Source organism: Penicillium expansum (assembly GCF_000769745.1).
Source record: "Penicillium expansum strain MD-8 chromosome Unknown contig145, whole genome shotgun sequence".
NCBI classification, from domain to species: Eukaryota; Fungi; Ascomycota; class Eurotiomycetes; order Eurotiales; family Aspergillaceae; genus Penicillium; species Penicillium expansum.
This window is the reverse complement of record NW_015971172.1, coordinates 179,743-200,583: the sequence shown is the minus strand read 5'-3', so window position 1 is coordinate 200,583 and position 20,841 is coordinate 179,743. Positions and strand designations below refer to the sequence as shown.

At 49.2% G+C, this 20,841-nt stretch overlaps 8 protein-coding genes across 8 annotated transcripts; 3 read left to right on the top strand and 5 right to left on the bottom strand.

Moving 5' to 3' along the window:
- Positions 1–698: 698 nt before the first annotated feature.
- PEX2_043920 (uncharacterized protein) lies at positions 699–2,739 on the bottom strand (the record flags this gene model as incomplete). Its single annotated transcript, XM_016741667.1, has 3 exons — positions 699–2,396; positions 2,447–2,623; positions 2,680–2,739. 3 exons carry the CDS (start codon positions 2,737–2,739, stop codon positions 699–701), a joined length of 1,935 nt encoding a protein of 644 aa, XP_016603369.1.
- Positions 2,740–4,435: 1,696 nt separating this feature from the next.
- Positions 4,436–5,275, top strand: PEX2_043910 (WW/Rsp5/WWP; the record flags this gene model as incomplete). The annotated part of the gene is made up of 1 exon (XM_016741666.1): positions 4,436–5,275. The coding sequence occupies one exon, from the start codon at positions 4,436–4,438 to the stop codon at positions 5,273–5,275; it is 840 nt and encodes a 279-aa protein (XP_016603368.1).
- Positions 5,276–6,139: 864 nt separating this feature from the next.
- Positions 6,140–6,951, top strand: PEX2_043900 (ankyrin repeat domain-containing protein; the record flags this gene model as incomplete). Its single annotated transcript, XM_016741665.1, has 2 exons — positions 6,140–6,392; positions 6,509–6,951. The coding sequence occupies 2 exons, from the start codon at positions 6,140–6,142 to the stop codon at positions 6,949–6,951; spliced, it is 696 nt and encodes a 231-aa protein (XP_016603367.1).
- Positions 6,952–7,205: 254 nt separating this feature from the next.
- On the bottom strand, positions 7,206–8,940 carry PEX2_043890 (putative ceramide glucosyltransferase; the record flags this gene model as incomplete). Its single annotated transcript, XM_016741664.1, has 2 exons — positions 7,206–8,741; positions 8,851–8,940. The coding sequence occupies 2 exons, from the start codon at positions 8,938–8,940 to the stop codon at positions 7,206–7,208; spliced, it is 1,626 nt and encodes a 541-aa protein (XP_016603366.1).
- Positions 8,941–9,337: 397 nt separating this feature from the next.
- PEX2_043880 (H3 histone acetyltransferase RTT109) lies at positions 9,338–10,939 on the bottom strand (the record flags this gene model as incomplete). The annotated part of the gene is made up of 1 exon (XM_016741663.1): positions 9,338–10,939. The coding sequence occupies one exon, from the start codon at positions 10,937–10,939 to the stop codon at positions 9,338–9,340; it is 1,602 nt and encodes a 533-aa protein (XP_016603365.1).
- Positions 10,940–12,084: 1,145 nt separating this feature from the next.
- PEX2_043870 (uncharacterized protein) lies at positions 12,085–13,351 on the bottom strand (the record flags this gene model as incomplete). The annotated part of the gene is made up of 6 exons (XM_016741662.1): positions 12,085–12,634; positions 12,691–12,815; positions 12,878–12,939; positions 12,996–13,027; positions 13,086–13,105; positions 13,202–13,351. The coding sequence occupies 6 exons, from the start codon at positions 13,349–13,351 to the stop codon at positions 12,085–12,087; spliced, it is 939 nt and encodes a 312-aa protein (XP_016603364.1).
- Positions 13,352–13,967: 616 nt separating this feature from the next.
- PEX2_043860 (Nuclear pore complex component) lies at positions 13,968–18,441 on the bottom strand (the record flags this gene model as incomplete). The annotated part of the gene is made up of 10 exons (XM_016741661.1): positions 13,968–14,477; positions 14,541–15,055; positions 15,112–15,355; positions 15,406–15,759; positions 15,816–16,058; positions 16,111–16,208; positions 16,264–16,885; positions 16,947–17,076; positions 17,633–18,163; positions 18,218–18,441. 10 exons carry the CDS (start codon positions 18,439–18,441, stop codon positions 13,968–13,970), a joined length of 3,471 nt encoding a protein of 1,156 aa, XP_016603363.1.
- Positions 18,442–18,863: 422 nt separating this feature from the next.
- Positions 18,864–20,725, top strand: PEX2_043850 (uncharacterized protein; the record flags this gene model as incomplete). The annotated part of the gene is made up of 4 exons (XM_016741660.1): positions 18,864–19,404; positions 19,461–19,849; positions 19,900–20,574; positions 20,630–20,725. The coding sequence occupies 4 exons, from the start codon at positions 18,864–18,866 to the stop codon at positions 20,723–20,725; spliced, it is 1,701 nt and encodes a 566-aa protein (XP_016603362.1).
- Between the last annotated feature and the right edge of the window lie 116 nt (positions 20,726–20,841).

Below are 20,841 nucleotides of genomic sequence, written 5' to 3'. Positions count from 1 at the left end.
ACCAAGTCAGTCCATACCGCAATGTAAGAGCTTGCAAAAGCTGTTGATTAGCCCAACTCATCATTGAAAGTACTTGATGTTCTTGCTCAACCGAACCGTCCCCGGGGAGACCGGCCTACTTTGAAATTTTGGATAGGTATTGCTGGAGATGACGATTATAATTGGCATAGTGATGACGGAGACGGCTCATACAATACACCTACCGTTACAATTGCAATCGGCTCGGTGCAGCGTAAGCCTGCTGCTTCGGCCGTGGACTCTTGCCCTGGCTCAGTGGGAACTTGGCAATGCACCCGGTCTTAGCAATATTTTGGCGTGGGATTAACCCGACAAGCTTCTATAATATTCCTTAGAGCTCGACTTTTTCGACCATGTTAACAAGTTTCTTAAATATCAGAATGTGCACTATACCAGTGCGGAAGTTCCTCTGTAGACTTTGAGCGATGGTAAAAGATCAAGGCCGACTGTGATTAGATCACTGAGATTACAGAAGTACCGATTCACTTCTGACGTTACGTCCAAATCAATCATGTTCAAGAATAAACAAATCGTATATAATTAATTATCCCCAAAAAGTAAATTTAATCAGATCGAGCTTTAGTTCACACTGCCTTGCATTCAATACATGCAGTGGAACAAATAACTATCGACCATAATGAAGCAAAGTTTATTTTCTCAGAAATTGAACAGGGAGATTATTAAAAGAGAAGCGCCAAAAGGGCAATTCCAAAAGCCCAGAAGCTGCACAAGGGGAGCTTCGACCCAACATTGGCATGAACAACAGTTTCAGTTGGCTTGGATACTGTGGGCTTAGGGACAGTTGGAGTAGGAACAGAGGTGGTGTGAGTTTTGCAGCTGGTGGTCAGTGTCGAGGAAGACACGTGCGAATGGTGGCTGGTCTTAGAAGGAGGGCTGGTTGGAGTAACAACCACCAGATTCACGGAGGTGGTAGTGGAGCAAGTGACTGTGCTGAACTCAACCAGGGGAACAGTTGCCGTGTGCGAGGCCCAGCTGATAGTGGTACAAGGAGCCGTGGGGACAGATGTGGCTACACTAACTGTCGAAACGAAGACACGTGTGTTGCTAGTGATATGGGGGACATGAGTGGTCGAAGTAACAGGGTCCGAGGAAGTGCAGGTTGTAGCGATGTCTACAATAGCAGGGTTCTCCGGAACGAAGGGGGCGCAAATGCCAGCGAAGAAAGCAAGGGCGGAATCTTCCTCCTTCTTGGAGCTGCTCCAGGCCCGAATGCACCCGCTAACTTTGTCTGTGAATTCGGTAGATGGGCAGAAGCATGCAGCGTCGCTGTTGGAGTCGCACTTAGGAATGGAGAGCCATGTGTTGAGACACTTGGGTACCACATTCGGGCAAGGGGCGGTAACGGCGGGCGGGCTAGGGTCGGTAGTAGTCGTGGTGCTGATGGAGCTCGTGAGCGTGGGATGCGTGTGAACATGAGGAGATGTTGTGCTAGGATCCGTTTCCGCGGGCTTGGAAGGGCAGACTGTGGTTGACCACGGGTATGTAGAGGTAACCAAAACAGTCGAATGAGCAGGGCAGTTAGTGACGGTTGGTGCACATTTGGTGACGGTGATCTCCTCGGTAGTCCAGATTGTGGAAGTCGTCAACTTCTGGGAAGAGTGGCTAATTGAAGGAACCTCCTGGGTAGCAGACGAGGTCCAGTGGAAGTGAGGTACGGAAGTAGTCGAGCTCGGAGGATCCGAACGGAAGTGGGGTACGGAAGTTGTCCAGCTTGGGGGATCCGAGTGCACAACCCAGGGCGATGTCGTGCTAGTTTCAGGGTCCACAGGGGTAGACGGGCAGACTGTGGTTGACACGGGATATGTAGAAGTAATCAAAACAGTTGAATGGCCAGGGCAGTTAGTGACGGTTGGTGGGCATTTAGTGACAGTGAACTCCTCGGTGGTCCAGATTGTGGAAGTCGTCAGCTTCTGGGAAGGGTAGCTAATCGGGGTTACCTCCAACGTAGTAGAAGGCAAATAGAACGGAGGCAGGGAAACAGTTGAGCTCGGGGTAGGCTCAGGGTCAGAGTACGAGGGGTCTAGGACGGGGGGAGCTGGCGGCTTGGTTCCAGAAGAGCAGTCAAAGTCAATCGAATGGATCTCTAGATCACAATCGCCGAACTTGCTCTCTTCGGGAAGCGTGAACTCGACTGAGACAGCACCACCACACTGGTCGTTGCCAACGTCAGTTCCCCGGTACGAGCTGGAAGCAACATGATGACAGGAAGAGCCATCAGGCATCTCGTAGATGATGAAGACATCGGTGCTCCGAGAAGTTGAAAGATGGAAGTTGCGGATTGAGAATGGAGCGTCAGTGGCGGAAATTTTGATTGTCCAGTCATCATCACTAGAAAGCTTTCCTCCAAGACAAGTGCCCTTCAAAAGGTTAGAACCGAGAGCATTCGATATGTGTAACAGTCACCTACTCCGTAACTAGATCCTTGACAGCCATTCTTAGGCTCGAGGCCGTGGAAGTGGAAGCCTTCCAGGCTCCAATTGTCCCCGTTCCCCAGCTCAGACAAGTCGAAGCCTTTCTGCTGAGCATCCGAGCACTGATTCTCGGTATTGTCTGGACTGGTGTAGCAGACATCAGTGCCCCACCACTAAGATATCCCCAAGTCAGATGTGTGCCCTAAGTTGTAGAGATGGAAGTACTCACCAAGCCCGCCGGATGAGCGAGTGCAGCACCAAAAAGCGAAAGAAGAGTAATTCCCTTCATAATGGGCAGAACTGTATTAATTAAAGCCAGTAATTAAATATGATACTAAAATGAACGAATGACGCTGAAGTTGAGCGTGGGTCAGAAAAACAAAAAAATGAGAGACGATGTTGGCGAAGTTTGTCGACTGGTTGTTGGATGGCGAGCATCAAAGAGATGCCAGGACATGGTCCTTTTTAACCTCAAACAAGATATACGGAAAAACAACCCCCTAGGCAATCTTGAGTATCAACAAGTTAACAAATAAAGAGGAATGTGAGCCACTCTGATACAGGAATTCAGGATCAGTCCAATAGTGAGACCTCAAACTCTCCGTGAAGCAGCAGGTTTTACTGGAATCAGGATTTCACATCGCTGTAGTTCAAGGAACCAATGCAGGGGGAACATTCCAGTGCTAGAAACTCCGAAAGACCAATTAGCACAGTCGGTAACTGTACCCGAGCTATAGGGCTCGCTCAAAATCACCGGAAAGTTTAAAAAAAGGGTTGAAAAATCAAGCAAGGAGCTACGCTACATCTAAGCAGGTTGAAAATATTGTTGAGAGACTTTCCAAAGTCTTGAAATGAGCTACCTACAACATAGATGGCAAGATGAAAGAGTTTATATAGTAGTAATATCTAGTTATACTAAGTCTATAACTATGTATAACAAGAATAGTCGGCTGCTTATGCGGTCTTATGATGTATTTTTAGTTGTATTTTTAGTTGGTCCCTCTAATTAGTCCTTTGAAATGTCTTTTGAAATGTTTGTAAAGGCAGTAAAAAAAGCATAGTTTGTGCAAGAGACCTTTTTACGTATAACTAGTATCCGTATTGAAGGTTTGTAGATCGGAAATTAGGGTTTTGGCTGAACATTTCCAACTTGCCTTCAGAGTTCCTATCACTCACTGTATTCCCAGATTCCCGATCGTTAATTTAACAGTATGAAGGTCTGGGTCCTATCGTTTGGCTTGTGTCTGCAATTCACGAGGCATCAAAACAAGTGGAAGAATTCTAGAACCCCAAGACTCAACTACATTCATTCTTGCTCGCGCATTCCACCAAACAGTTGCCTAACAGGTGACCACCGTTCTGATTTCTCTTGTTAATTAAACCACATCAGATTTCAAAAATTAGTTACGATCACGGTGCTCAACCTGTGTAGATTGCGCAACGGGATGATGATGGCAAACAGGCTAACAATATGGACAATCAGGATGAATTCTCCCATTCGGGGAAGACACTTGGCTAGAAGTGTGTTGAGCTAGACTGTGGAAATCTTGATGGCAAATACTCGCATGGTGCCATGCCATATCTGGAAGCCATAGTGCTATTGCCTGGGAGTTGAAGAACACACAGAAAGTGAACTGTAGGAGAGTTCAGCAAGGTATTAATCTAAGTTTGATCTGAAGTAGAAGCAAGATATGTTTCATCAAATTTAAATACTATGATGGCCCCAGAGATATTGATACAACATTGGTCAATCCTTGGGTGTTGGGTGTTGGTGAAAACGAAGCCGAGGTGCACAGTGAACATGCATGTGTATACCCGCGCTAATCCAACTTAGGGTTAGCGTACAGACTGAGCCATTTGGGTAGGCGGTGGCGTTAAAATGCCCCGCACGGACCTCTGTTTCGACTGGGTAGATCGCATCCTATTCCTTTCTCTTCTGTCAATTGGTAATCTGCCTGCAAGCATCATTCCTTACATTGCCCAGCATGTCTGCCTCACCAGAAGCATCGACATCCGCACTACAAGAGCGCACTAGTAGCTCACCCAGCCCTGCTCCGTCGGGCCTTGAGACGGAAGCCAAGCATGACACCGACAGCCAGAAAGACAAGGCGGAAAAGAATGAAGAAACCCAACAAACCGAAGAACCAGAAACCCACGCATCCAAGTCGCAACCCGATGAACCTGAGCACGATGAATTGACATCTGCACCACCACTCCCCGATGAAGCGCCACCACCACTTCCCACCGAGGCTCCGCCCGCAAAGCCCGAGGACGACGGATGGGAACCTGCATGGGATGCCACCGCAGCGGCATATTACTTTTACAACCGCTTCACTGGAGTTTCACAATGGGAAAACCCCCGCGTGCCAGAGGTCCCAGCAATCCCAGCAGCGCCCGGCACAGAAGACAGCCATCAGAGCGCAGCTCCGAAAAAGGAACCAGTCCTCGGTGGCTATAATCCCGCGATCCACGGCAACTACGACCCCACCGCATCTTATGCGCAATACCACGAAGAGCCAGCACAGCCCACGACCGCAGTCGGCTTCGACCCCTCCGCAGCATATGCAGCTACCGGCACATTTAATCGCTTCACTGGACGATGGCAAGCGGAGTCAATCAATCCAGAAAACCACAATGATGAGAACAAGTCTCGGCGGCAGATGAACGCTTTCTTCGACGTTGATGCCGCGGCAAATAGCCATGACGGCCGCAGCTTGCGCGCTGAGCGCAGTGCTAAGAAATTGACGAAGCAAGAGTTGAAGCAGTTCAAGGAGAAGCGTCGTGAAAAGAAGGAGGAGAAGAGACGGGCTTGGCTCAGGGATTAGGGCCGTGTGCCTAGCTTTTGTTTGAGTTCTGGGAGGGAGGGAGGGTTGTTTGGTGTATTCTCTCGTTGCCACCGGTCGCATTGCCATTTCGGAGCTTTTTGATACCATCCCACCGGACGTGGGACTCGGCGTTTGAGCTTTTTTGATTTGTTTTTCTCTCGGCGTTCTGCCTTGCATGTGGATAGAGGCAGACAGACTTCCTGTTGTTTCTATCCCCGATTGAGTAGAGTTATTTGTACAATGTACCATGTACCATGTATCAACACAAACGTTGTCTCTCGACATGATACTCTCCCAATAATTCTAAATATATATCATACGCACGTAGTGATTGACATCCACTCTTCGACAATTTCTATTGTACCGTTGAACTGATAGCCCACTATCAGTCACATGACCCGCGATATCAAATTATTTTTTGCGGCGATCGCTTCATTTGTTGCCGGGATACTCCACGCTAGAAAGCAAAGAACTGAAAAAAGCAAAGGTGAGATTGAATATACTCCCTGTTAGTCGACTCGAAATTTGTGGAAAAACACCTCAAACACCGATTCCCATTCTGTGGCTGGAACTTGTCCTTAATATTGAAATCCTTATCGTGGACTTGAATTGCACGCCTGGATATATCGCGGGGGGATTGCTGTTGTACTATGCAAAAATCCGAATTTCCCCAAAGCCGTTTGTGATTTTACACACATCATATCCTTCGCTCTCCTCATCACTTATCTTGCCATCTTCCAATCGTGAACACCGACTTATTACTGACACCCCACTCCAGCTACATCAAATAAAGTGGGATATCAAAAACAACCCCACCAAGAAAAAAGAACAAAAATAATACCAATACCTGGTTCATCACACATCATGTCCGCTTCCACGACATCACAGGCAAAGCCTTCAGTGCCAATTGCACTTTCTGCCGAGGCAGTCGATGATTTGATCTATGACGCCCGAGCAGGCGACCTCGAGGCCCTAAATGAGGATATCGCCAACCTCGCTACTCAACACAGCTGCAACGAGTCCCAGATTGTGGCATCTGCCATCGATATGGCAGATGAGAGCGAGGGTGGTTCTGGATCCTGTGTTCTGCACTTCCCCGCTGCGAATGGAAACGCTGGTAAGTCAATTGAACGAATTGTACTTGAAATGATTATTTCTTTTACATGTCATGTCAAATATTCTATTTCTTTTTAACACCATCTCTTTCTTATGTCTGTTACTAACATAACTCAGAAATCCTCAAAACTCTCCTCCAAAAGCTCTCATCCGCAGACGCAGCCCAGCGCGCCGCGTTCGTGAACCACCGCAACAACTCCGGCAACACGCCTCTGCACTGGGCTGCGCTGAACGCGCACCTGGAATGTGTTAAGGCTCTTGTCGAAGCTGGCGCTGATCTTGATGTTAAGAACGATGCTGGCCACGACGCTGTGTTCCTCGCTGAGCGGACGGCGTGGGCTGCTGTTGAGGGTGACGAGGATGTTGAGGGTGCTGAGGGTGATGATGCTCAGACTCAGGAGATTGAGATGACCATTGGTGAGAATGAGGGCGAGGAGAAGTCCGAGGGTGCTGGTGAGATGTCTGCAGGCAGACAGGTTGTTGAGTGGCTCCTGGCTTCGGATGTTGGCGCTAGTTTGGAGAAGGGGGCTACTGAGGGCGAGGCTAGTGGATCTGCTTGATTTATATTAAGGAGTTTGGATGACATTGCTTTCTTGGGCAGATCGGAAATGATTGAAGAAAAGTTTAAGATTTTACGTATAGAATTGGAGATATGGGTACTTTATATTCTTTGCATATGTTGTTTGTTAGTGTTTATATTAATGCATTTCGTTTCTTTTTTTTCATCATAACAGTACATTGAAAGATGCCACAGGGCTTTTGGAATGATGTTCTAGTATACATAACGTTCATCTGGTCTCATCTACACATCAATTCAATCACTGCGGACCTTGCCCGCTGCTGACGAAACCTCTGCTGGTAGCGGAGTAGGGGGATCGATCTCCCGGACTTTCGCATCGAAGCCGACCTTAAAGCGCCGGTCTCGCCAGACGACTGTCACACCGCCATACACGGCCATGATCCAGATAGGCAGGGCTAGCAGTTCGCGGCCGAGCCAAGCGCCAAACCATTGCCTGAACGGGCGTCGAGTAGTTTGGGATGATCGGAAGCGTTGAGGCCGAGCAAAAGCCGGGGTATCCTCATCCAACTCGATGCATTTTGCGGAATGTAGTTTGACGTACAGTGTCCAGTCGATCAGGATCCAGAAGAGGATGCCAAAGGCGAACAAAACGAAAAACGCATCCCACGTTCCGAGATGGGCAGCAAATTGCACGCCATTCCGCTCCAGATATGGCGCCAAGGCAGAAGTGACACCCCATGCACCATATATTGTGCACAGGAATGATTCGGTGCCTGGTTCGACAAGCGTAGCGAGGAGAACAGTAAATTTACGCACTCGCAGCCACCGCACACGACGAGCAATGTATGCTGGCACGCTCATGTTGGCAACAGGCTGAATAGCCATGTCACCAAAGACCATGGCATGCTTGCCCCAACGCTCGCGGAGCTCTTTCTCTTCCCGCACCTGCTTCTTCCACAGCAGATCACCGATCAGATGATCCTCACAAATATTGTCGGAGAAGAAATCGATACCGGGATGGCGAGCCTGGGGATCCGAGGCGGACGGACCGGTGAGATAGTCGAGATGAGAGCGGCGGAACATATTGGATTTTCCCACGATGCACGGCGCAACGAGAACCGTGTTGATCGCGGTGTACATTTTCGCATGCGCAGAGGACAGGAACAGCTCTTCCAAGCGACCACCTCCAGTTGCGATCATGGCTGCAGGCCCATCCTCCGGACGGACGGACGGCATCGCTGCGGCCGCTGCATCGGCATCCGTGGATTCTGGGTTCGCGTCTACGAGCGCCTGTCGCTCTTCACGCAGGTTGCTCTCTCCCGTCACATCAACAGCCACGGGTAGGTGGTGCACAAACTTGTATTTCTTGGTCGATGACGGTCCAGACCCGCACAGCCTGTCCACCATCCGGGCACAGACTCCCTTCCCGACCCAGACATTGCAGTCAATGATCCAGACGATATCTCCTTTCGCTTCACGGTATGCGCGACTCATATTCCGGATTTTGGGATTCGGTCCAAGCGTGTATTTATTGACGCCATCCTGTTGCAAGAGTGGATCTTCGTCTTCGACGAAAATCCGCGCGTCGACATGCGGGAAGTCGGTGATTAGTTTACAGAGGGTAGGGTAGGCGGGGTCGTCACGTGTCGCTACGCAGAGACGAATGCTGAGCTTGTCAGTCGGGTAGTCCTGTCGAAAGGTGGCAGCGAGGCAGTCATAGAGGTGCGGCTCGAGGCCCTTGACAGGCCGGATGGCGGTGACGTGCGGTACATCGGAGGTGGAGGCGTTCGATAGTCGTGACCGATACGGCTGGCTGAGGAAGTATTTCCATCTGGGTAAAAAGTAATTGCATTAGTGATACGTTATTTTTTAAAAAGCAAACTGAATCATACATCTGAAAATATCCTAGACCGCAAACTCCCAGTATGAATGCATACCAGATCAAGGCAATCCAACTGATTGCGACGGACGCGTACAGCGCTCCATCGTCAGATCTGCGAAGGAGGAACGAAAAGGTAGGCTTCAGCATGGGACACGAAGGAAAAGCAACATAGAAGCAAACAAGAAGGACATTCTGGAGAAGAAGAAAAAGAAGCAATTGGAGGTGGGTTTCATTCCGGCAGTTGGCTGTCTCCGCCCTCACAATGCTACTGTACAAATACGCGTATTTGACTCGTGGACCAACCAGAGGGCATCTCTTTCCCACACTATAAATATTGGACATACCTATCTAGCTGCCTGTTCGGAAGCTCCGGATGTAAAGGTAAGTGTAAGTACTTATGTTGTAGGCAGTTCAATTGTCAAATTGCGGTAATTATAGCTTATTCATTTATTCTCGAATGTCAATATGGAGGAAAAAAATCAATATTTCCCCAAACTCCTAGACCTATCCCGTGATACCGAAAGTAAATGCAAATTCCCATTAATCATGTTTTCTTCTTCTTCCGGACCAAGCTCGCATTGAGCACATTAACACCAGCTGGCACTGACGGAGCTGGTTGCGTGACTCCCGATTCACTCGGTTGTGCTTCATTCACAACGGGCGTGTTGCCCTCACCCAGCGACTTCTTTCGCTTGCGGATTAGCCCGAGATCTAGGACATTGTTGGGATCGGCATTGGCAGGCTGGGAAGCAGTGCTACTCGTGGTATTGCTGCTCACAACCCTTTTGCCCCATGTAAGCTCGTCCGCGAGGGAAGAAACTTGGTCAACGTAGAGTCTGGTACTGGTGACGACTTCTTTTTCGTCATAGAAATGGTCTAGAACCGAATCCATCATCTTTTTGTAGTCTGCTTCGCTGAGAACGACTTGTCCGCGTCCGGCCTCTGGCCAGTCGAAGGGGTTGACAGACGTAGATGCATCATCCCGGGGAAGCTTGGGGGAGGTATCGGCGGTGGTGAAATTTGTTGTTGCCTTCGTCAAGGTGGCATTTTCTTCGGACTGGCTAGAGCCATTCTCCACTTTCTCCTCGTTTGGAATGGCCCCAGAAATCTCTGTTTCATTGGAGACCAGGCCGCTGTCAGAGATACCACGTGTTTGGCTTTCCATTGATGTCGAGTTCATCAGACCAGGAGGGTTGATGACCAACCACAGAAAGCCGACTAATCGACCAGCAGAGCATTCTTGTCGGAAGGACATCATCTCCCAGAATTGGTCCAAGGACCGTACACTGCGCCAACGTCCGGCATTAGGGCCGACAGGCTGGCCTTCATTCTCATCGGGCAGTTCGCCGTCCAGGTCGATGAGGAAACGAGTCTTGGGATCATCGGGGAAACGAGGTACCAAGCAGCGAGGAGGAGCCGAGGGGTCGTGGTACAATTGCTTGAGTGGGTAGCTATTGAGCCAGCGTGGGCGATCTTGCGGATCGGTTTTGGCCGTAGGTGGGAAGAAATTTCGTGTTTCAAAGCGGTCACAGCTTGGAACGATCAAGTATGCAGTGGCAGAGGCCTTGGCAGCTTCGACTGTTTGATCCAGCGTTTTCGTCTCTTGAAGAGCCGATTCTGGCTCGTGCTCGCGTAAAATCGGATCTAGCACACGACACCACCACTTAATTAGGCCTCGGTCGTCCAGAACGTGCTTTTCGGCGTTCTCAATGCTGCCCGGGAACAGGTACTGATTCTGGGCGCGGGCGAACAACGACACGACCAGACGTACGCCAGGCCGTTGACGGGTTTGAGCCAGAAACGAGAGAAAGGTATTGGAGACCAGTCTCAGGACAGAAACCTTGCTTGGCAATTTTAGGAGATGCAGGAAACCAGTTGAGTCGGCTTTAGAGATGAAGATAGTGGTCAAGTGGGCCGTGTTGTAGACCATCACCTCCATCCCGAAGATAATTGTCTCACCATCATCATTAGAGTCAATTGACACCGAGAGGAAATGATTTTCGCAGAGTGTCGGTTCGGAGAGCTGGCCCGGCGCAGCTGCAAACAGAGCTTCGCATGGAGTGGGTGTTGAAGAGACATGGCGAACGGTGAGCTCAACCCCGGTGGGGAGCACCTTGGCCAAGAGATCTCCCAGATCTGCCACCATTCTCGTTCGTCCAATGAGAGTCGTGGAAAAGGTGAAGAGAGGAGCTGGAGATCGGGGAGCTTGATTTCGCGCCCTTGGAGATCACGTGCCAGGAACATATATTGTCTACCGCTTTAGGAAGGTCGATATGTAGACATCCAGAGGTGTTTAATCAAGTCGTTGAATTCTATAGATGGTAGTGAGACAGTGAATGTTTTAGTAATGGGATTGAGACCTGGTACTTATGTAGACAGCCTGTGTGAAAGAAGATGAGGAAGGCTTATTGCATAGAGACCACAAGCTTTGTGCCTACGAGCATGGATGTTTGTTCTATACAAAGATGAGCTAATATGTGATGTTTGATAGTGTTTGGTCTTTATTCTATAACCAGCTCTTTCACCTTGCCCAGTCTTTTCTCACACTTGGTCAATCTCTCAAACCAAACTGCTGCTCGTGAACACAAGCAGAACCAAAAATACCTCTGAAGGTAAGCAAGACAAATCAGATCAACATGTTGTTAATTAATAGTTCATCAAACATGAAAAGGTCGGCTTCAAGTGTAATAGCCGCAACTTGGTCACGTCGAAAGTACCTATCAAGATGTCCCACAGACCCCCCGGAGACCTCGTAGGTAAGCCTACATTTGTGCCCAGGTGTTACCTCGCTGTGCTCAGACAAGTCACTGATACTGACCATGCACCTCAGTCCACGACATCAATAAACAGGAAGTCTGTGTCCAGTTGCAGATCCGTTACGCCTGTGGTCATTCGACAGGCGGCGAGTTCATCAAATGTCCACGACACATGAAGAAAGAGGATGAACGCTGCATTGGCCGTCAGATTAAACACATGGATGTCAAGGATTCGCCACACAAGTGTCGCTTATGCCTGCGAAGTGAATGAGACATGGTATGGTAGCCATTTGACAGGAGTTGATGGATGGCTTTATCTTGGGAGTCTTGGGAACGGCTAGCACGGAGGGTTAAGGCACATATGAACATCACATTGGCATGATACTGTCTATCTTTGAATCAAGGAGAATCTCAGAAGGAATCTGACAAGGGTTATTGACGCAAATCCTAGTAAAAAGCCACGTGAGGGGCATAATGTAATTGAGCGCATAAGTGACTGTATGACCTCGATGTAATTTTGGGGGCCCTGTGCCATTTAAAAGTAAGAAGCCACAGCATCTAGATCATCGGCATTGAGCAGAATGACCCCTTCCCTCAAAAGAGTCCTCCAGACAAGGTTTCGTGCACGAATCGGGAAGTACGGCGTGTTCCAATATCTAGCACCAATCCCGCGATCATTTGCGGTGGCAATTTGGTCTCGGAGAGCTTTGAGTTGGTCGTCCGAGAGAATTGGGTCCGTGTCGACAGTTATCTTGCCGACAGCTTTCTGGAAATCTGTTGAAGCAACAGGCGAGATAACTCCAGTTACACCGGCGTACTTGGGATCATTAAGATCCGCGAGAGGCGCATCAAAAAAGTAGTCTCGGTCTTTGATGGGCGCAACCATGTCGAACGGTGTCTCTCCTGTGCCAATGATAGTGACGGGTCCGTTGGTAACGGTCTTGCCATCCTTGACGGTGGTAAGGTAGCCCTTCTCTCGCAGAGGCTCTAGAGCGGCAATCACAGCCTTGAAAGTTTCGGGGCCAGATGTCTTCACATCAATGAAGAAGTAAAGCGTTTGGTCGGGAACAGTATCCCACACACCGCTGGTCCAACAAAGCATTAGCACTGAGGCCATATTGAGCCCTGGCCAGATACTCACTTTTTAGTAGGCGATGATACAAATGGACTCTCGGGATTTTGGCGCTCTAGGACATCTAGAATTGGATTGATATACAAGGATTCAAGGGTTCGCGACGCCGTCAGGGCAGATTGATCATGGCCAACCTTGTTTGGTTAGCAAGCTACCCAGAGGAACGGGGCAGAGACCATGGGTTAAGCAAGCTCACATAGAGGGTGCCATTGTATAGCCAGACATCAGCTTCGGTAGACGTGCAGCCATGTGAGAGACCTATGCATGGTAATGTTAGGAGTAAGTAGGCATTAGGCACCAGAGCTCCTACATACCGGTATAGAAAGGCTCGTCTCGCCAATAATCGCTTTGGTATAGTCAGTGCATGATCAAGTCAGGAGTGAGCACCATGAGAAGTGTCTTACTTATGAGAATGAACAGGAATCTAGACATTCGTGGCTCTCAGGGTTAACAATATGGCCCAGACGGCGGAGAGCCCCATAGAGAGTTTATCGATGTATGATATCACTGATAGACTTACAGGTAAGAGATCTCTTGTCAGATCAGTGGGATATCCATAGTCTGTGCTGCCGTGGGTGTTTTTTAAAATGCTCTGTAGGCTAGAGGTGATGGCCCCAATGGCGGGATCCGGTCCCGCTAGGAGAGCCACAACAACGCCGAGGAATAACATGAAGGTAGAGAGTATCAGTTGACGAAATTACCCAAATAATTGATTCTCCTTGACGTATCGAGTTGGAGTTAAAAGAAGGAGGAATTGATTTGATTGAATCGAAGAGACAAATTGGCCAATGGCGATCGGAATTCGGACTCACGTGTTTCCCCAGTGGCCTGTCTGTATCTATGACCGTAACGCCGAGGAGGAATGTTTGATAAGTTTTGAGCTGGTGTTTTGAAATGTACATCTAGGCAGGAAAAAAAAGCATACTTTGTGCACGCGACTTTTCTATGTATAACCTGGGACATATAAGAAACCCCAGTTGATAATTTATCCCATTATTATGTACCATATAGCCGATTTCTTGGCCATAGAAAAAGAACAACTTTAGGGGAACTCAAGATGCGAGCCCAATCAAGAATTGATCGTACGTATTGTTTACTGGAGAGACTACAAGAAACTAGGAATAGTAATGTATGGTATTTGGCATGAATGCCAGAATGTGCTAAAAAAGACATAAAAATCGCAAGACCAGCACCGTCATCCAGGGAGCCCGAGGATGGAAGATAGCGAAATTGTCGAAAAGGGTAGGCTGTGAAATGAAATCTATGTACGTCACGGAAAAATGACCTTAAACCTCCCGTACGCTTGGCGCAGGGGCTGTCCCGGAGTCTTGTGAGTTGCGACCCCGAAGGCTGAGGTTTCCGATGCGTTGGACGAGGTTGCTGCCCACAGCATCAACTGCGCCCTTGGGCGCAAGCAAGGTCGGACCTTGAGCGGCAGCTTCTTGGACTCTAAAGAGTTTGATAGCTGTACCGTTCCAAACACCAACAGTTCCTGGGGTTGCACCAGAAGCGGAACCGACCACCATCTCGCTGGAGAAGATGAATCCCCACAGCAGCGATTCGTACCAGCCCATGGAAAGTGCGGACCACTCAAATGATTGCACGCGAACGGGGGTTGGTTCGGAGATTATGCTTGTAACCTCGGGTTCTTCAGCAAATGATGGGAGGTTGTGGATTAGTGTGCGGGCCTCCGGGCTAACCGCGCTTACAAGCGCTGCATCGGGAATATGAGGTGCAATGGCTGAGATGATGGTGAGGGTCGTGTGCAAAGGAAGCTCGGGCAACCAGGACTCGAGCTGGGAAGTATTATTAGTAGGGGAACATTTAGTGGAAAGGTGGTTTAGTCTGTATAAACTTACCCATGGCACGGTTGGTGTGAAGCCACTAGCAGAGGGGGTGAACAAAGCAGACATGCTTGTCTGACTGGTCATGCTGTTCTGACGGGAGAAAGGAGGATGCCCAGCAGGTTTCTTTCCTCGTGCCTTTTCGGACATTGCTCGCACCTGCTGCGCTCCGTTCTCGTCCGTGGTGGATGTCGTGGAGGGTCTCCGTGAGGTCTGAGCCGAGAATGATGATTGAGATGGAGTCTGTGCTCCCTCTTCTTCACGCTCATCATCGGAGTCATCATCGCCGATTGCGAATGGGCTGTTCTCTTCGGGGATTCTAGTTAACGGGGATCGGGCATCCGTAGGAGTGTGTAGATCATCCTCGGACTGTGAAAGTGTAGGGCTGACGGCGACATCTGAAGAACTGCCAGCTTTTCTCTTCTCATTCTGCCGCTCGATCTCTTGCTGGCCACTCTCGAGAGTGAAAGCCCGTACGGCTTCAAAGCGTTGCTTATATTTCAGTATCGAGTAGACGAGATATGGGTTGTCTAGATAAAGTCAGAAACGGGTTGGCCGAAAGGGAAGATCTCAGTGGAAGATTTACCGGTGAACTTGTGCTCGAGAACAATGTTGATGAAGTCAAGCAACGATGCAAGAAGAGTGTGGTTGGTTTCGTTCGCCAACAAGAAGCTGGGCGCAGACATAGAAGAGAAAAGTTGAATGACCTTTGAGCAGGCGCTCGGAGAAATGCGCTCGATATAGGGAGCGATATTGTTGAGGATGATCAAAAGTGTAGGATACACAGTGTCTAGATTCCCCTTGCTGGTTGTCATCAACGTGTGGATTGACTGCGGCGGTTAGTGTGGTTCTATGCTTTTAGATGGGGCAAAGGACAAACCATGATCAAATAGTCCGCATAAGATCCCCGGAACTTGAGTAGCCGGATCGATTGCGGTAAAGTCTCTTGGCCTTCGAAACTGTTGTTGAGGCTCTTCCCGAACGTTGGCTCCGCGCTCATTGTCTGGAGGATGAAAACGCACATCCGAACCACTCCTTGTTTGGAAGTATCCATTCTATATTCCATCGCATAGAAGATACATAAAACAAGGAAGTCATGGGAGCGATTGGAGTCGATGATAAATGACCGGAACCTTTTGTTGCATTGCAATGTCTCCCAGAAAAGGACCAACATCTCAGTGGCCCATTTCACCGATCTTTGACTCCCAGGAAGATAAGAAGCAGTAGCTTGCATCTGGTTTGGTCAATCAGTTTAATGTCTTGATACGTGGCGTAGCAGAGAATACATACCGGCTGGTTCAGAATTCTCGTCATGCCATCCACCAGGAATTGGAAGTCTTGAGGTCTATGTAGCCTGCCAAAGTAATGACGATAATAATTCTTCGGTGGAGTTCCACGGCCGTCTTCTGGAATAGGATACAACAACAGGACAAGGAGAAGCTGCACGCAATAGATCACCAATATCTGCCTGGGATCTTTCCAAACAACGTGGTCGTATGGAACCCTCCACGATGCGGGGTTATACTTCATTGCCTGTTTTTAATTAGAATGACTCCTAGCACCAATTGAGCATGGCATAACATACCGTGTTCAGAAGAGAGCAAAGGAGGGTCAACACAGCCTGCTTATCTTGGCAAGTTGTGATGTAAGTGATCGCCTTGACGCCAACGACAGGCAATGTATCTATACTAGTCAGTAAATGTTTGAATATGTTGGTTGAATCAGAATCCGAACTCACTAGATGGCAAATACATGGCCTTTCCAGTCAGAGTAAGCATAAGCCGTAGAATCTCGCATCGGTTGCTCTCCAATGTTTTGTTGGACCCCATAGCCGTGTTGCAGCCAACACCACTCTGCCAAATCGAAAAAGAGACCTTGCTCTTCGCAGTTGGAAGTCGAGGAATTGTGAAGTCGGCAAAGAAGAGCAAGTCCACCAATGTGTCTATCAACTCCTCAGCAAGAGGCTTTACATCTTCGTAATCCTCTGCGCGCGGTGATGCCGCTTCTTGGGTATCCTCCGGTTGTGCTTCGTCAAAGAGGACCTCCCCAGCAATCTGTGATTGTCTAGTCCTTCTCTTTCTCCGTGCCCAAAAGAAATTATCCTCCCATTCCTCCAGATGCTCCGCCTCGTAAACATAGGGGAGGAGGCGAGTGAGGATACGAATGCAGTTGAGGACATCACGTTCGGGAGCAAGATCGGGGTCCGGAAACGAGGGATGATTTTTCAGTACAGTTAGTCGCGAGGTGACTGCGAGCAGGAGTGTTTGGAAGTTGGGCAAGGCGTGATCGCGCGTGCGTCGTATGTCAGCTGGTGTGAAAAGGCTAAAGACATCTTCGGTTGATTCAGGAAGTTCCCAGAACTGCCAGCGTGGTTAGCCTCTAATTCTCCTAGATAGATAGATATTTTGTATTGAATCGTACTCTGGTCCAGTAGGGGTCGTCTGCGGGGATCTCCTGGTCCTCCGAGAGGCGGAAGATGCCCTGTTTGAAGACAAGCTTGGACTCCGAAGCTCCCATAGCGGAAGGAAGCTGGTAATCACGCCGTTGTGGGCTTCATGCAGATTTTCACAGCAAATGTCAATGTGTAGGTGAGGCGAGGGCGCTTTCTGGCTGTTTATTTGCCAAGTGCTAAAAGTGGTTGGCGGTTCTAATCGTCCGGGCGCGGGATCTTGGCCTGAACACGGGGTAGCCAGATTGGCCGAATGTCAGTACAATTTACAGTGCACTATATGCTGAATGAAGGAACGTATGGAAGATTATAACAGAATGATAACTTGTCTTACATCTCCGTTATCTACATTCTTATTCATTTGTTGGCATGTGTTCAAAGGCCCTTTTAGCCTCAATACATACTAGGACGGGAAAGATATCCAGGAGCCCCCGGATTTTTATAAACAACACGAATACGTCACAGGAACATTGAAAATAGCTTGTAATAATAGACCTCGAATTGGTATCCTTGTAATACATTGTGAACAAAACAACCGCTATGACATTAAACACCAAAACCATGAATGACCCAAGCGCCCGTTTGCGATATGGTTTAGAAAACTGGAAAGAATCAGAGAGCTCCTCCGCTGGCTGAAAGCCGCCGGCTCCTCTCATACAGCCACTTGTTCTTGACTCCCAAACTACCCCGTTTTCCCATGAGCGGAGAGGGTGTACTTGGGCCCATGCTCATAGTCGACTCTCCAAAGGAGTTACTCAGAGCCAGAGGGGATGCGGATCCAAAGCTCTGGCGTTGAACAGATTCCCTGCCTCCATTTGACATCGCCTTGTAAAGCAGAGGGCTGGAGGCAGGGGAGAAAGGTGTGCTGATCGAAGAGCGTCGCTCAGAAAAGCTTGCATTCGCGGACATGGGGGAGGATTGTCTGCTTGCAGGACTGGCTTTGCGTGAAGTGGAAAGCCGGTATCTGGGCGGGGTAACAAATGTTGTCCCAGGAGTTGCTGGTGGTGTGACAGCAGGATCCAAACCAAGAAGTGAGCGTTGGGTGGGGGTAAGGGAAATGTCTGAGAGGTCATCCTTCGGCCGGAAGAGGGGATAAAGCGCCACTAGAACATTGAAAATGAAGAAGAGCTGGAGTACGAGTAACGGAACTTCCTGATACATATGGTTGGTATCAAAAATTTGGCGCGAGCTTAAGAGACTGTTAGCACGCGACGCGACGCACCGAAGTTCTTATCGCACTCACTAGGTTTTAAAGGTAGACCCAAACGTCCAGCTCATTATCAGAGCTGCGCCGTTCCAAACCAGCTTCTTTACATTTTTCTGATCAAACGTAGCTGCATGTTGGCGTCGGACAATCTCATCCAGCTGGGGGTGTCGCCATTTTCCAGGGGTCAGGGTACCCTCTGGGATGGGAGGAGCCACCGGAGATGTCGCTTTCGGGGTGGAAGGGAGAGATTGAGTCGCCATTTTGATTGTGGTGAAGATAATTTCAAGTGTGAAGAACGAGGTGAAATTGACTCGAGGCTGGAATCATGAAGTCAGTCACCGATCCGTAGATGTTTAGACTGTTTTTTTCGAGGTCTTTTTGACAATAGGGATTGGACTCACTGATATTATGACCTTGTTTAGTACTTACCTGGGAGGAAACAGATACAAGGAGCTGTTAGTTAGTAGTGCACATAGCTATGAACAATTGTTCTTTCAAAAAGTCATTATTGTTGTTGGCTATTGAGTTGACGATCCCAAAGTGGCTGCGCTCGGCGCTCGAGGAAGGGGTTGCACGGGCATAAGTTGACCCGGCCAAGCTGACACACCCCTTATCGTCGTGCCCCTCAACGTCATAGGTGCTGATTGTTGACACTTCTTCCTCCCCAGATTGACCAACTAAAATGCCCGCTGATACTTCACTCGTGGAGAAGCTGGATGCCCTAGTGGCTGATATCCTCGCCGACTGGAATATCTACACTACCCTTGTCGCCGGGGTTGTCCTCGCCTTTGGGGTTTACTCTGTCATCTCATCTAAGGATCCAGATGTACACCCGTTCCTACTTGCTCGCCAATCGACACCAGCCCCAATCCGCCAGGAGGGTGAATCTGCTACTTACAGATGCCTGGAAACCCCGCATGGCTTGCCTCTCCGATTCGGACTGAATGTCAAGGACCCGGGTGCCCCGAAATGGACCGGTGGTCGTAGAGGAGACCTGCGTGATATTTGGAAGACTGCTGTCCGTGGAGCTCTGAATGATGACGGTACTCTTTCGGGAAAGCAAGGCAAGATCTACACCGTTCTAGGTCGAAAGGCCATCGAGCATTCTTTGGACCAGGTGACACAAGAAATCAATGTCATCGGTCATCACCTCCAAAACTCCGGCGTCAAGACGGTGGCTGTTTGCCTTACAGACTCCACCGAGCTTTTAGCTACAATCTTCGGTACGATTATTATCACTCCGTGTGTGAGAATTGATGTCTAACCTTGCGCAATCTAGCTGGCGCTTTCTATGGATTCAAGACGGTCATTGTGCCACACAACCTTCCAGCAGAGACATTATCAGCGCATCTACAGCAGGCAAAAGCGGATGTCCTTATTGCCGAAGCCGGATCTCTCGATGTTTCTCTTGTCGCTAAGGGTAACGATCAATTGTCACTCGTCCTTTGGGTCGCCAAGTATGGCAATCGACACATGGATTGGAACGCACTTCCCGAGAACGTCAAGGACAGTCTGAAGGTTGCAGTTTGGCATGAACTGGTCGAGGAGTTTAAAGAACTTGCCAGCTATGATGTGCCCGAGTACGACCCAAAGACAGAAACCCCTGCCGTCAGTACTGTCTGGCCGTCTTCCTCGCAATCCAGCCAATTCATCGATTTCCAGCCAGAGGTAACACCGACTCAACTCGTGTCATATCACTTTTACTAACATACAACTAGAACCTGGTGTCTGCCATTGGAGCCATAACCTCCACTCTCCCTCGTACTCAGCGTTTCACCTCAACCGATGTTGTTCTTTCTATCGATTCTCTTTCTCGGTCCTACCCGCTCTGCACAACGTTAGCTGCACTGTTTGCCAACTCATCCATCGCACTTAATTCTGTCGCCGGAGAGAATGTCGATTTTGCTTTGGCTACAGCTGGCGTGTCCCCCACAGTCATTGTTGCTTCATCGCAAACCATGGCTGAGTACCACGAGAATATCATGCGCCCGCACACTGGCATCCTTTCCTCTCTAGGACGCTGGCTTCAGGCACGGACCCTAGATGCAGGAAACATGCCGACGCGCAACTTTTTCAGCCAACTCGCTCGTGTCAGTCCGACGTCCGAGCTCTCGCTAGATGAATTGCGCTTGCTTTGTATCTCCCACCGCATTGATGGCAACCCTGCCGCCCATCTTACCTCCGAGCAATTGACTGAGCTTAGAATCTTCACTGGGGCCCGGGTTGTGTATGCCTTGACCGGTCCTGGTGTTGCTGGAGCTATTGCCCAAACAAATGCGTTTGACTACAGATGCCTCACCGGTCCTAGCCACTTTGGCGCTCCACTAAGTAGCACTGAAATTACTCTGACCAATGTCCCCGAAGGCTCTCCTGACGGCACGGAAGAGGGAAAGGTACGCCACGCTCAATCCCACCGCTATCATATAGAACTAACCTTTACATATTTAGCTCACCGTCTCTGGCCCTGCTGTTGTCGGCGGTACCACTGCTCTTCCCGGCCGAGCCCGCATCAGCAAGGAAAATACCTTGGAATTGTCCTCCTAAGAATCCCGATCCCAAGATGGCCGTCTGAAATGGCATTTCCTTAGAGCGTTTTTGAGATTTGAACTGCTGCAACGTCTGGTAATAAAATTGACCAAACTATTGCGTATGTCTAAAAT